General features: G+C 38.6%; 1 protein-coding gene across 2 annotated transcripts in view; it reads left to right on the top strand.

Annotated features, from left to right (window-relative positions):
• Positions 1 to 411: 411 nt before the first annotated feature.
• Positions 412 to 13,838, top strand: part of LOC140343258 (ubiquitin carboxyl-terminal hydrolase 12-like) — a 32,092-nt gene continuing 18,665 nt past the window's right edge. The window contains exon 1 of one of the 2 annotated variants that reach the window (XM_072429851.1): positions 412 to 564. In XM_072429851.1, coding sequence (XP_072285952.1) covers positions 517 to 564 — 48 coding nt within the window. In that variant the 5' untranslated portion in view covers positions 412 to 516. The remainder of the gene's footprint in view (positions 565 to 13,838) is intronic. The other variant, XM_072429852.1, reaches the window with a different exon arrangement.

Raw genomic sequence — 13,838 nt, 5'->3', positions numbered from 1 at the left:
CGGCCATGGAGATCACTGACAGGAAACAACGCCCAGCCATGGAGATCACTGACAGGAAACAACGCCCAGCCATGGTGATCACTGACAGGAAACAATGCCCAGCCATGGAGATCACTGACAGGAAACAATGCCCGGCCAGACACGATTCATACAGCTTTCATCCAGGATTTACATGTTTTTCTAATTGAGTTTAAATAAAATGAACTTTGTGTTTTATTTAGTATAAACAGACCCTTAGTATCTCTCCTATTTTCTTAGTTTTATTTTTCCCTCTCCTCACAAAGAGAATTTCCCCTCAATAATTTTTCTATACAGCCATGAACCTAACATAGAGCATTCTAACTCCCTCACTGCTGCCTGGAAACTGTTCACGGCACTCTCCTGCCGCCGGCCATGTTTCCGGACGGATTTGTTTCAATGTAGCACAACAGCGGGCGGAGCGCAATCCCGGGGACTCCGCAGCAACTGTCAAGGTGCCCAGCTCCGGTTGATCATGGCGACGGCGGAGGAGGGCGGATGGACGTACTAATGACAGTCCGCAAGATCGCCTCGATCTGTACCATGGTGAGTGAAGGCCGGGGTGACAGGGAGCCCGGGCAGGAGATGATGTCTCTCCCCCTGTCCTAGGATTGGTGCTGGGGACCTCCATACCTGGACACAGCCCACCACACCTTCCTGTAATGGGGAGAGGTAACCCAGCTCCTCCATCTCTACGGACCAGTCACCAGCTGCCTCTCTTACCCTTCCTGTCATTGTCAAATTATATTTAAAAATGTCACATTTTATTTATTAAATATCCAAATGTGAAGAAATGCAGAGGCAGCGACTGATGGAAGAAATGGAACACTTAGCATTATCCGGGACCATTACAATGCAGAGCGGACTGTGCTGTAATGTTGTGTGTGAATGTGTGGTGTTGTGTGTGTGTGTGCGGGTCATGTGACCCCTGGATTTCCTGGGTGGGACAGGTCGGTGTCTGGCCGCTGTTTTGGATTGCAGTATGAGGCTTCCTGCAGCCATTCCATCAGATGAATACAAGGCCAGCTAAACTTCATTCAGTCAGCACCTCCATAAACAATTCTGTATATAAAGCACATCACGGCCATGTTAATGCTCCAACTACAGCTTCATTGGGGGCTACAACTAAATATCATAGAGATATACCCCATTCACTCTCTGGTGATCAGTCTCCATCCCCAGACTACCAACCAATGTTGTCACTTGAAGGACAGACAGTGTCTGTCACTGGAATCAATCTCTACCAGCTTAGGATAACAAGACCCCCTACTAGGTGACAATGTGTATTCACCTAGCAGGGTCTTTCCTAAAGCTACATACACACTTCCAATTATTATCGTTGGAAAACGAACGACGAACGTTCATGCACAATATATATGAACGATCGTATAGCACCGATCCTGCACATAGAGTTCACGACACGATCGTTCATAGATATTGTACACACAATAGATACGATCGTTTGAGCGATAGAGGAACTATGTGCACGACAGTAAAGTGAACGGACGTTCGTTCATCACGCATGCTCTGAACATGGACGATCACCGAACGACCGTACACACGAACGATGTTCAACGATCGTCGCCCAATCCGATCCGTCGGTCCGGTCGTTCGTTTCCAGCGACTTTCCTCGTTCGTCGGCGTCGTTGGTTACTTTTTTACGAACGATTTTTTGCCCAATCGATTGTTCGTCGTTCGATTGGAACGATAAAAATTGGAAGTGTGTACGCACCTTTAGTCCTAGGTTGTACATAGCTTCACAGGTTTTATAGAATACAACCTGATAGTTGGATTTGATGAACTCCTGGCACAGATCACAGAGATCAGAGGATGAGTCTGCTCTGTAGGTCATCCCTCTTTATTATTATTATTATTATTATTATTAAACAGGATTTATATAGCGCCAACATATTACGCAGCGCTGTACGTTAAATAGGGATTGCAAATGACAGACTAATACAGACAGTGATACAGGAGGAGAGGACCCTGCCCCGAAGAGCTTACAATCTAGTAATATTAGTAACAATGCGGATGGCCAACACCTGTCTGCCGGACTCATACAAGAGAAGATGGACTATAGGGCACCCTGGTTCCATTATTATAACCAGGCTATAGATTAACATGCAGTCTACACCATGCCTTGGTTTGTTGATTAACCCTACAGAAAGAGAGATCACTAGGGAGTTAGCTAGCGCTCCATAGCTGTGGCAGCTAGGTAATGTAGTGGCAGAGTTCACTTTATGCCATAAAATATAGGACAAATATACAGGAAAGATCCTTCTTCTATGTGCTACTATTTACTTGGAAGACCGGTTCAAAAGAGCGTGGGATCCAAACTTCCATAGACAAAGAGACGTAGCTTCCCCCGAAAATAAAAAGCATTTTTCTTGCTACAGAATGCTGTGAATATTTACCTCTTTGTGGGTAATCAGTCTGTAATCCTCCAGGTAACTTTTCAGCCTTCAACACTTCTGAATCGTTCAAAAATGTTAGTTGCCATTTTGCACCGTTCAATTTGGAACGCACTGATCTGTTTTTTTACGTTTCCAACTAGTCTGGAGACTAGCTAGGCCACTCCAGGACCTTCATGTGCTTCTTAAGCCACTCCTTTGTTGCCTTGGCCGTATGTTTTGGGTCATTGCCATGCTGGAATACCCACAACCCATTGTCAATGCCCTGGCTGAGGGAAGGAGGTGCTCACCCAAGTTTTGACGGTACATGGCCCCGTCCATTGTCTTTTCGATGCAGTGAATGTGTCCTGTCCCCTTAGCTGAAAAACACCCCCAAAGCATAATGTATCCACCTCCATGTTTGACGGTGGGGATGGTGTTCTTGGGGTCATAGCAGCATTCCTCCTCCTCCAAACACGGCGAGTTGAGTTGATACCAAAGAGCTCAATTTTGGTCTCATCTGACCACAACATTTTCACCCAGTTCTCCTCTGGATCATTCAGATGTTCATTGGCAAACTGCAGATGGGCCTGTACATGTGCTGTCCTGAGCAGGGGGACCTTGCAGGCTCTGCAAGATTTCAGGCCTTCACGGCGCAGTGTGTTACCAATTGTTTTCTTGGTGACTATGGTCCCAGCTGCCCTGAGATCATTGACAAGTTCCCCCACTGTTTAGTTCTGGGTAGCTTCATCACCATTTTCATGATCATTGCAACTCCATGAGGGGAGATCTTGCATGGAGCCCCAGACCGAGGGAGATTGACAGTTATTTTGCGTTTCTTCATTTTGCAAATTATCGCGCCAACTGTTGTCACCTTCGTACCAAGCTGCTTGATGATAGTCTTGTAGCCCAGTCCAGCCTTGTGTAGGTCTACAATCTTGTCCCTGACATCCTTAGACAGCTCATTGGTCTTGGCCATGGTGGCTAGTTTGGAATCCGATTGATTGATTGCTTCTGTGGACAGATGTCCTTTATTAAGGTACTGTAACAAGCTTGGATTAGGAGCACTCCCTTACAGAGGGTGCTCCTAATCTCAGCTCATTATCTGCATACAGTGAAGATACCTGGGAGCCTGAAATCTTGCTGGTTGATAGAGGATCAAATACTTATTTCACTCATTACAATGCACATCAAGCTCTGACTTTTGAGCACTGGATTTTTGAGGGTTCTTTTGTTGTTATTCTGTCTCTCACAGCTACAATAAACCTACCATTACAATTATAGACTGGTCATTTCTTCGTCAGAGGGCAAATGTACAAAATCAGCAGGGAATCTTCTTTCCCTCACTGTACCAGAAAGCATGGTGATGTGTGTTACAGTTTGTTGCTGTGCTCTGTTAGGCATGTGTTTCTGAGCTGTTTGCCTTAGCATGCCCTGGGTAAGTGACACCACATCCTTCTAATACATTTATTTACTATTAACTTGTGTTGTGGTAATTCATGTTACCACAATATACCACATAACATGGTGTGAATAAGTCTTTAATGTGGGGTAAGGGTACTAAGGCTCAAAAAAGCAAAGCAAAATCCTAAAATTTAGCAATCTATATATATATATCCACATTGTAATCAGAGCTTCCTGACACACAGGCAATCATGGCAAGATGTTTAATTAACTAATCACACCTATATACGCGTGTAAAAATGTAACAATTTATTAATCTCTGCAGGCTGATTCATTAAACTAAGAAAATAAAGAGTTCATTTGTAGGAGTTGTTCAGCTCCAGTAGTTGCAGAAACCTAAGCATTGATATCTGACGCTTGCAAAAGGGGCTTTGACAATTCCTGAGTATTGCGTCTTAAAAACACTGAAAAAAACCCCATAGAAACCATTAAAATGATTTGTAGGAATTTATTGGATGTGTACTGGTGTCTACCATTGAACAGATGCTGCATGCAACAGTTTTCTATTGCTTGTTAAAAGCAATGCTTAAAAAAAAAAAAAAAAAATTTGGATACAGCTGCTACTGTAAATTACTCTGACATTATCTCAGCTGTATGCAGTGGCTTCTCAGCAGTAAATTGCATTTGTCTACTTTCATTTATACTTCAATGAACCCAAAATGTGTCCAACATTTCTCCAGTGTAGTACAGTTATCTGCATCAAGGACCTAATGTGTATCTGATCTGTCTGTCAAAACATTAAAGGTCTTTTATGGAAATGTAAAAAAATAGCAGCAAATAGTTAAATGTCACAGTCCTCCATCAACAATAGAGGCTCTATATCAGAGGTGTTACACTCTGGCCCACAACCTCTTTTTTTTTTTTGTCCCCCAAAGGAATCCTAATTATGAATTGCAGCTGGCCCACTGCTGCTATGAAATAGCGCCACTACTACCATTCCCGGCATTACTTGCATCTATAGACCAGCGGCCTCCCTGCCTATGTGTGGCCCCGCATTGGACTGTTTTATAGACACAGGGAATTGTAGTAGTGGTTCTATTTCAGTATAAGGTTTGGCCTGCAACTTTGTCTTAAGTTTTTGATTTTGGCCCACTGTGTATTTGAGTTTGACACCCCTGCTCTACATTAAGAATAGATTCCCCTGTAGAGCTATAATGTTTTAAAAGATTTGAGAAAAGAGTGACTGATTTATGCCTTTGGACTGTTGTCTTCTGCGCATGGCAGGACTTGGGGAGCAAAATTATGTACTTCATTGTTTGATATAAAGCAAAGATGGGATTGTAGTGCATAGAAAACCAATCGTGTTTTACCTTTTCCCAGCGAAAAAGTGTTTGGATTACCCGCTAGAGACTATATAGAATACAATATGATATGATATATTATTATCTCCAGTTGAAATTGGATCACCAAGTATTTTAATATCAGATATCCTTTAGCTCCTATGACGTAAAACACAATGCCGATTACTGTTCTTGCATTTATTTAATGGTTCACCCAACCAAAATTTATCCTGCTGTTTTTGTTAGATACTGGAGAGTAAAACTGTCTTACATTTTGTGACCTCACCCTCACCTCAGATACTTGGGTAGTGGTATGTATACTAATTTGGGGAGAGGGTCAGTGTGAATTGTGTACAAAATACCACCTGGCTAAGCCATCTAGTACTGGATAAATCATAGGAAAAGAAGGCTTTTTGTGGCAATGGTCAAAAACCGTATTAAACAAAATAAAAATTACAAAAGTGCACAAAAACAATGTGACACTACTGTATACATAATACTATACATAGTCCAACTAGATAAGTATTCTGACATAAATTAAACAATTAAGAGTGTCTTGTTGCATACCTGATGCGTTTCGCCCTGGAGGGGGCTTCTTCAGGGGATGGGAAAGACACCTATAAGGGGAACTAATAAACAACAATCCATGTAATGGATTTAGTCAAAGGATAAGTAATTGTTAGGCTAATCAAAAAAAAAACAATATGACAATTACAAGTTAGCTCAATCCATGATAGTTCTAACAAATTTAATTAATATTAATTAATTATTAAATATAATATTAAGGTCATATTTAGCAACAGGCAAAGGTTTATTCTATACTACAGTGATTGTGTGATAAAAAAAAGAGAAAACTGGGATCTGTGTAAGAACCTGGCGGCTTCCACACTAGTAAATGTGTTAAGTCTTGTGAAAAGGTAAGTCTAGGTGTCTGAGTGGGTAATTTAAGAAAACTTACTTCATCAATGTGTGTTGTGGAAGTACAATACTCAAGTCAAGGACTGGTATGAAGCTCCACTAAAGGACAATGTCATCCATGTAGGAAATGTACTTTATTTAATTTAGGTAAAGGTATATCATTTATTTTGTGTGGGAATTATATGTAATACTATAATCGCTTCCTTTAGGGATATTAAAATAAAATAGAATAGAGAGGGGTACCTCTCTATAGTAGCGAGTGACTGAAGTTGAGGAATTATTAGTGAAAAGGCTGAAAATAAATAGCCTTTCCTAAATATAATAAATATAGATCCCCATGTGGATTCCTGCACAGACTAAAAATAATTGTGAATGAGGGATTTTTGAAACATTTGGGCATGATTAGAGGAAGACATAAAAAATAAAAGACTTATTGGATATTTGGTTCTTTAAAAAAAACTTGATATGCGTGTTTGAAAACGGTGAAAGGTTTGGGGCCAAGTTGGAAGGGATGGTATTAGAACTAAAAATCCAGGTATCTGGCTATAAAACATATCAATGTTAAGAAATTGTAAGTGCTTAGTTCCATCAATAGGGGGGTACTGGTAGTGAAATATTAAAAGTACTGGGGAAATAGAAATAACGTACCTATGGAAAGTGAAAGTTAAATTCCCATATGATTAGCTGTTCCCACAGAAGAGGAACAGTTGGGGTCCTCTAGAAGCAGTATTAGGCCACTTATCAGAGGTCTATAGAGACACTTGGAGAAGTAAAGAATAGATAATAAATAAATTAATAAAAAAGGAGTTGGTTTTATGAAAGGAAAAATACCAAATATTTAAATTGAAGTAGAGAAACAAGCCATCCATGATCCAAGTGATTTGATAAAAGGTTAGTGATACCCATGAAATTATTTGGTCTATACATTATTATTCAATATGTATGTACATATCAAACAATGTGTAACAAGGAAAGTGAAAGTATTTTATAGTAATAAAAAATATATATATATATATATATATATATATATATAAAACATATAAAGCCGTCAATATTGACGGGCAATATAAACATGTCCACGTATACTAAAAAATGTACTGTGCTGTACATATGTGTAACAGACCCAAGTAGTAAAAAAGATATAAAAGACATTGTGAATAGGCATGCATAATAATAAAATAGAATATAGAGAAATACAAAATATAGATATGAATATACCTGTATTCTAATAATCGACAGAAATCGAGAAATGATATGTAAAATGAAGATCTTAACTATACTGGTGGTGAAAGAATAAATCTGATTTGTCCTATTATTAGATATTATAAGTAAGGTTTAAATTAGAATAGGTCAATCAAACCAGAAGGGACAGTAGCATTTAACAGAAAAATCCATTTTGTTTCATGTTTAAGTAAGGTTTTGTTAATATCCCCTCCCCTGGGATTAGGGAAGATACATTCCAATGCAGAAAACTTAAAAAAGCTAGTGTCAAAGTCATGTCTAGTATCTAAATGGAAACTGACAGGTGTAGTCATTTTCCCTGTGTTGATCAAATAAATGTGCTCATAGATTCTTAGTTTTACCTACATGGTAGCTGCCGCATCTACAGGTGATCAAATAGATCACACCTGTAGAGAAGCAGTCCACATGTTTGTGCAAACGGTGTTGTTGTTTATTGGGAAGTGTAACGCTTTGTCGTTCCTGAATCCAAGGACATTGTGCCAGGCGTGTTTTCAGTGAATGCCTTTAGGAATGATTCGAGTAGTGACTAGAGTGTTTTTCAGAGACGGGATTTACGATATGTGATACTTGGATGGGAAAGGGGAAATTTGGCGGTTTTAGGATCACTTGTCAAGATCCTCCAATGTTTGGTTAAGACATTGGATAACATTTGATGATGTTTGTTGAATGTAGTGATAATTCTGGTTGGTTCTTCAGAGGTCTGAAATTTTTGTTGGAGAATGAATATGTTTTTCTGTTCATAGCCTCAGCTTTTTGATATGCTTTCTTCAATAGTGTTTTACTGTAACCCCTCTGTAACCTAGATTTCAAAGCTTGTGCCTCATATTTGAAGTCTTGTAGAGGAGTACAGTTTCTTTTTAGCCACCAGTATTGGCTAAAAGGGATACTTTGCTTAAAAGGTTCTGGATGAGCGCTCCTGGTGTGCAGTATGGTGTTTCCTTCTGTCTCTTTTCTAAAAAACATAATACTTTTTTGACCACCTGGTGTCATTTTATTATAAAAGTCCAGGATCAGTACCTGTCGTTGGTTAAAGTCCATTGTGAATTTTAGGTTATAGGTGTTAATTTGTAATAGTTCAAAGAGTGGGTCTAAGTCTCCAGTTCTACACATTTGCTGCAACTATTATAAGGAACCCCATAACTTGTTTATTTTATAGTAATTTAAAGTAGGGAACATGGCAGATACTGACCCTAAACGTTAATGTACATTAAATGTTTTTAAATCCCTAAACATAATGGCATCTGCTGTGTTTTCATTTACATTCTGCTTACTGGTGCATGCCCAGTATAGGCTGTATGCTATCCTATCTGGTGATAAAATCACAGTTGTCAGTGTTTTCTTATGTCAGCTCTCAGGGATCTTTGAAGCCATCAAATTGTTGATGTTATCGCTTATTACGTGTGCAGCAACTATGGAAATGGATCTTAACAGAGACCAAGGCTGGGTACACACGTTCAATAATTGTCGTAGGAAAGGATCTTTCACGATCCTTTCCAAGGACAAAAGACTAAATGATGCATGAACGAGTGCTGTACAAACAACACCGGTCTGATCTATTGAGGGGGGAGGACAACGAAGCGGCACCCCGCTGGGTTTCTCTCTCCGCTCTCCACCGTGGTTTTGTAGATGGTGAGTAGTTTTAAGACCTCTGTCTGTTTTTGTGAGGTCCTGTATTTACACAATGGGTATTTGAATCTGGAAATAGTTTTTTTTTTTTTTTTATAGTAATTAAAAATTTTTAAAAGTAGCTTGAATTTGTGCTTATGATCTGCTGCCTGAAGTTCTTGAATCCTGTAACATGATCTAGGCTGTGTAATGTACAGCAGATCCCTATAAACACAGCTGTCCCCAGTGATATTTTCATAGGAAAATAGTTCCTTCCTTGCATGTAGATGTGATTGATTTGCATTAGTTGTATAAGCCATCTGTGACACGGGCTGGAACACAGAATCTACCACAATACTAATCTATGAGGAGAGTAGTAAGGGTCCTGAGAGGTTGCTGCTATCATGGCATTCTGAGCTTCATGACAAGAAGCGCACCATGGGCATTCCTTATGCCCCTGATATTGCTTTTATGTATTAGGAAATTTAATTCACAAGTTTGTTTTGCTCCGGATGTCGAGTGATGCTTGCTCACTTCTCATCTATGTGTTTTCGGCCTCTACAGAAAAAAACTGTATCGGCGTATATTGTAAGTATTTGTAATCCCAATCTGTAAAGCTCATATAGGCTTTACCATTTTTAAAGTGTTTTTAAAAGTAAATCATATATTATAAAAGTTATTTAAGATTTATTTAAATACTTTGCAATACTTCTGAGAAGGTTCAGGCACCTACAGGTGACAACACTCTCCAGTTGGATTGGATCGTGTCACATAGGCTCTCATGTGGCTGTTTTAATATACTGTATGATAACATAATGCCCGTGCAGGCACGTGCATTCATTCCTAACACATGTGTAGTGATCAGGCAGGTAAGAACAGTTATTTCAGAAGGAACATCCCTTTCTGCAGTAACCGCCTGTATTTTTTTTATACCCTCCCAAAAATATTGTTCTTGCATTAGCTAGCTTGATGACGTGCTACCAAAATGCATGGGGCAGTTTTTATTCACGGCAGTAATATTTGTATCCAAACCTAACCAAAACTGTAATGCAAATTATGATAGCTTACTGATGATTAGATGTGGTGGCTGCAAGACTTGCTTTTTTATTATTTGGTGATACTGTCTGTAACACAATTCCTGGCCTAGGGTGTCAGTGCTCACACATTCAGCCTGATTTATTAACGCTCTCAAAGACTGGAGAGAATACACTTTCATCCGTGAAACTGGGTGATCCAGCAAACCCACAATGGATCTGGTCCAGGATCCAAAACATTTGCTAACAAATAGCAAATGACTTAAGAAATCCATTCCAGGTTTTCTGGATGACCCAGCTTCACTGATGAAAGTGTATCCTCTGCAGCCTCAGAGAGCTTTAATAAATCGGGCTCAATGTGTTGTGTTCCTATGCTTTCCAGATACCAAAGCACCATTATTTTATTATTTTAAATGTATTTTTTTGTTGCAGAGGAACAGAGAGAAAGAACCTAAATAAAATTAGAATAATATCTGATACCTAACCAGCTTCAAGAGAACAAAATTATCTATGCTGATCTATCCAGATAATTCCATCAGCTTATGTACAATTACTGCTCTTAACCTTCTCCAGCAATTTGTTTGCATAGAGTTAAAATAATCTTAATTATCAGGCTTAACAAGCAGTATCCCCAGGAGCTGAAAAAGGAATGGATTCTATTGCTCAACAGTGAGTGAGCTGTCTGCAGCAGTGTTTGTGGTTAAGGTAATAATTAAAATTGTTTGTTGCTTCCATACACATTCTGCTTTACTGACAGTATGGCTGCTATGGCAAGCTTAGCCAGAGAAAACTAGGTCTGCATTTTTCTATAGAGATACAAACCCAAAAGGGATCCCCCCAGAGAAAAATAGTAATTTAGTCAAAGAAAAAGGCAATAGAACAATAATTATTTCCAATTATCATTACCATCTGTATATAAAAAGCATTAAACTTTATTAATAATTTTTCAAAAAATTCAACAATAAAACCCTTTTACCACAAAATCCCCAAAAAAGACCAACAGTCCACACATACATGTTTATTAGCTAGTGGACTTGCTGTGTATCTCACTTAAATTTCTATACCCCAACCAACTATTATTTCTTGTACAGTATACAGCTTACAATTATTACAACACTTTAGAATGTCGACAATGCTTTATTCAACTTTTTCTAAACAACTATAAAGTCTTATAAACGGTGTTAAATAATTATATGAAGTCTCAGATTCTTGAAAACTTGACATGTTTCACAGATTAATGTGTCTGCTTCCTCTGGCGAATATATAGGAAACCTACATTTGTAACAATAATAAACATTAATAAAAATGTTGTCAAATTGGCGATACATTGTTACACATTTTTTATATACAATGAACTTACTTGACTCAATTCAAGAGAGATATTGTTCTCCATTCCCAGACTCTTCACCATGACTATGGGTAATTTCGACTCGTTTCCTCTCACAGGGCGGAGGTTTTTCTGTGTCTTCCACGCTCACCACTCAGTGTATGGGAACCCATAGTCATGGTAAAGAGTCTGAGAATGGAGAGCGATCTCTCTTTTGAATTGAGTCGTGTGTTCATTGTATATTTAAAAAATTGTGTAACAATTTATTGTTAATTTGATAAAAGAACACTGTTGTGACTATTTATGTATTATTGTTACTATCGTAGGTCTCCTTTATTTCTTCTTAATAAAGACGTTATTATGTCTAAAATTGCTCTACATGTGGGAACTGTTTCCCTGACATAAGGAATGTCCTTGATTATTCATTAAATATATATATATATATATTTTATTGTTATTTTTTACTTCTAACAAATGATAAACTTGCCTAGGACACATTATATTGTGAATCAAATACATAAATGAAGAAACTCATCCATCATAAAGCATCTTTGAGTGGAGAGATATGATGTTTATAAGTACAGGTTGACAATCAGAAATCCGGCCATCGATAATCCGGTTCCTTCAGTTTCCCCGGCATTATTTTCGGATCGCATTTTCAATACAGGGACTGCAGTACACTGTTTGGCCACTAATATTTTCGTGGCGCTGTTCTGCTGAAACAGTTGTGTTAGGTCTTGCTTGCTAAACTAAATACGCATTGAGACGTCCCTGCTGCCTGCTCCCTGGAACTGTGCCAGATGTCCACGCTGCTGCAGGAGGAAGGCTGGCCTGTGTATGGAGGGAAGTATACCATTTTAAAAAATCCAGAGTTTTCGAAAATCCGGCACTCAGGTCCAGAGGTTGCCGGATTTTTGATTGTCAACCTGTACTTTGTACAATTGTCAAGTTACATTAATCAAAAAACCTTTCTTTCTCCCTAAGTCTGTACTGAGGTAGATACAAATTTACTTAAGGTACAAATGTGCATGTACCTGCCTTCCTGCTGGGTTCTGTACTGCAGAGTGTCCGGTTGCTGTCTTTCCAGACAAACTCTCGGGCAATGCTAAGTAACCTAAACCTTGAGAGATGATACCTCAGTACATAGCAGGAGCTTCTCACATGATCTTGTATGCTCATCATTCCCAGGATCTCATTGGAAGCACACCTTTGCTTAGCCACAAAAGAAAAAAAAAAACAGGAAAAGGTAAGTATATTTTATATACTTTATGTGTAATATATATATATATATTATAAATAATATGGCCATTCAAAGTTAATCAACTGACTTTTTTTTTTTCAAAACAGTAAAACCAATGCGTGTTTTTTTTTTTTTTTGTGCTGTTTGTGTTGCGGTCCAGAGTAAATGCGTTTAAATGTTTGCTTCAACGTGTGCTCGGAAGTGTGAATGAGGCTTACACGCTAAGATGTGACTTGTGGTGGACTTTTTTAGATTGGTAATCAGTCTGGGCACTTTACTCTTAACATCCCTCAAAAAACATCAGCCGTTCAGTTTTTGTCTCTTTGGCAAAATTAGTGATACAAACAATTTGGTTTGTTTAGAAATTGCTTAAAATGAATCATCTTGCTTAGACATCATACAATGCAGCTGAAACTGTACCATAGTTTTTTTCTAACAGAAAATGAAAAGTGCTATACTTTAAAAGTTCACTTTCCTGACATTTTCTACAAGTATCATATTTGTTGCTTCTTTTTTTTTTTCTGTTGCATTTAGCCTCCCTTTAGAACTGTGATTTGAGATTACATATAATAAAAACCATTTTAACAAGGCCCACTTTGCAGTCACCGCATTACCATAGCGCACAATTCCTGTGTGACATGATGATAATAATTCATTAAGAATGGCACCCTAGTATTTTACTTTAGTAGTAGGTGGTACAGCCATGCTGCACACCATACTTTGTGCTGCTCCGCCAGCCTTTTCATTAATTCCATGACCTGTACAGAATCATGCCATTAATGTGGAAAAACATCCCTGTCAGACAGCTTTAGCATGCAAAGTCTGTGGAGCTCTCTGCTCGATGTGAGTGGAGGTGTGAGATATTAGTTATGAATATATTGCTACATCATTTGCAGGTTTCAAGAATTCCATGCAACTTTTATTTGCAGGAGTAAAATTCAAATGTCTTCTAAAAATATTGTTGTGATGGTTTTATTTTCCAGACAATCTGGGTATTCGACTTATTCACTTCCTTAACTGTGAACAAAAGTTCGATGTCGTCATGATTTCCTTTAAGGCCTGCATCAGCAGTCAACAGTTTTTGTCTTTTAAATTTTTTTTTTTATATCTCTATACAAGTCCTGTACTCCGTCATCCAAGGAGAAAGCACCAGGTTATCTTCTTTATTCTGCTTCTGCTTACGTCCCCTTATCTGGCATTGTGCAGGGGCAAGACTGGGTGACATAGCCTGCTGTACATATAAGGAAAAAATGCTGTTCTCACTGTGCATGTAAGAGTGGTATTTCTTTTCTCCGTTGAAGAAGAAGCAGCCAGAAACTC

This window comes from Pyxicephalus adspersus, chromosome Z, assembly GCF_032062135.1.
Source record: "Pyxicephalus adspersus chromosome Z, UCB_Pads_2.0, whole genome shotgun sequence".
In the NCBI taxonomy this organism is placed as follows: domain Eukaryota; kingdom Metazoa; phylum Chordata; class Amphibia; order Anura; family Pyxicephalidae; genus Pyxicephalus; species Pyxicephalus adspersus.
This window is presented reverse-complemented; position numbering and strand designations above follow the sequence as displayed.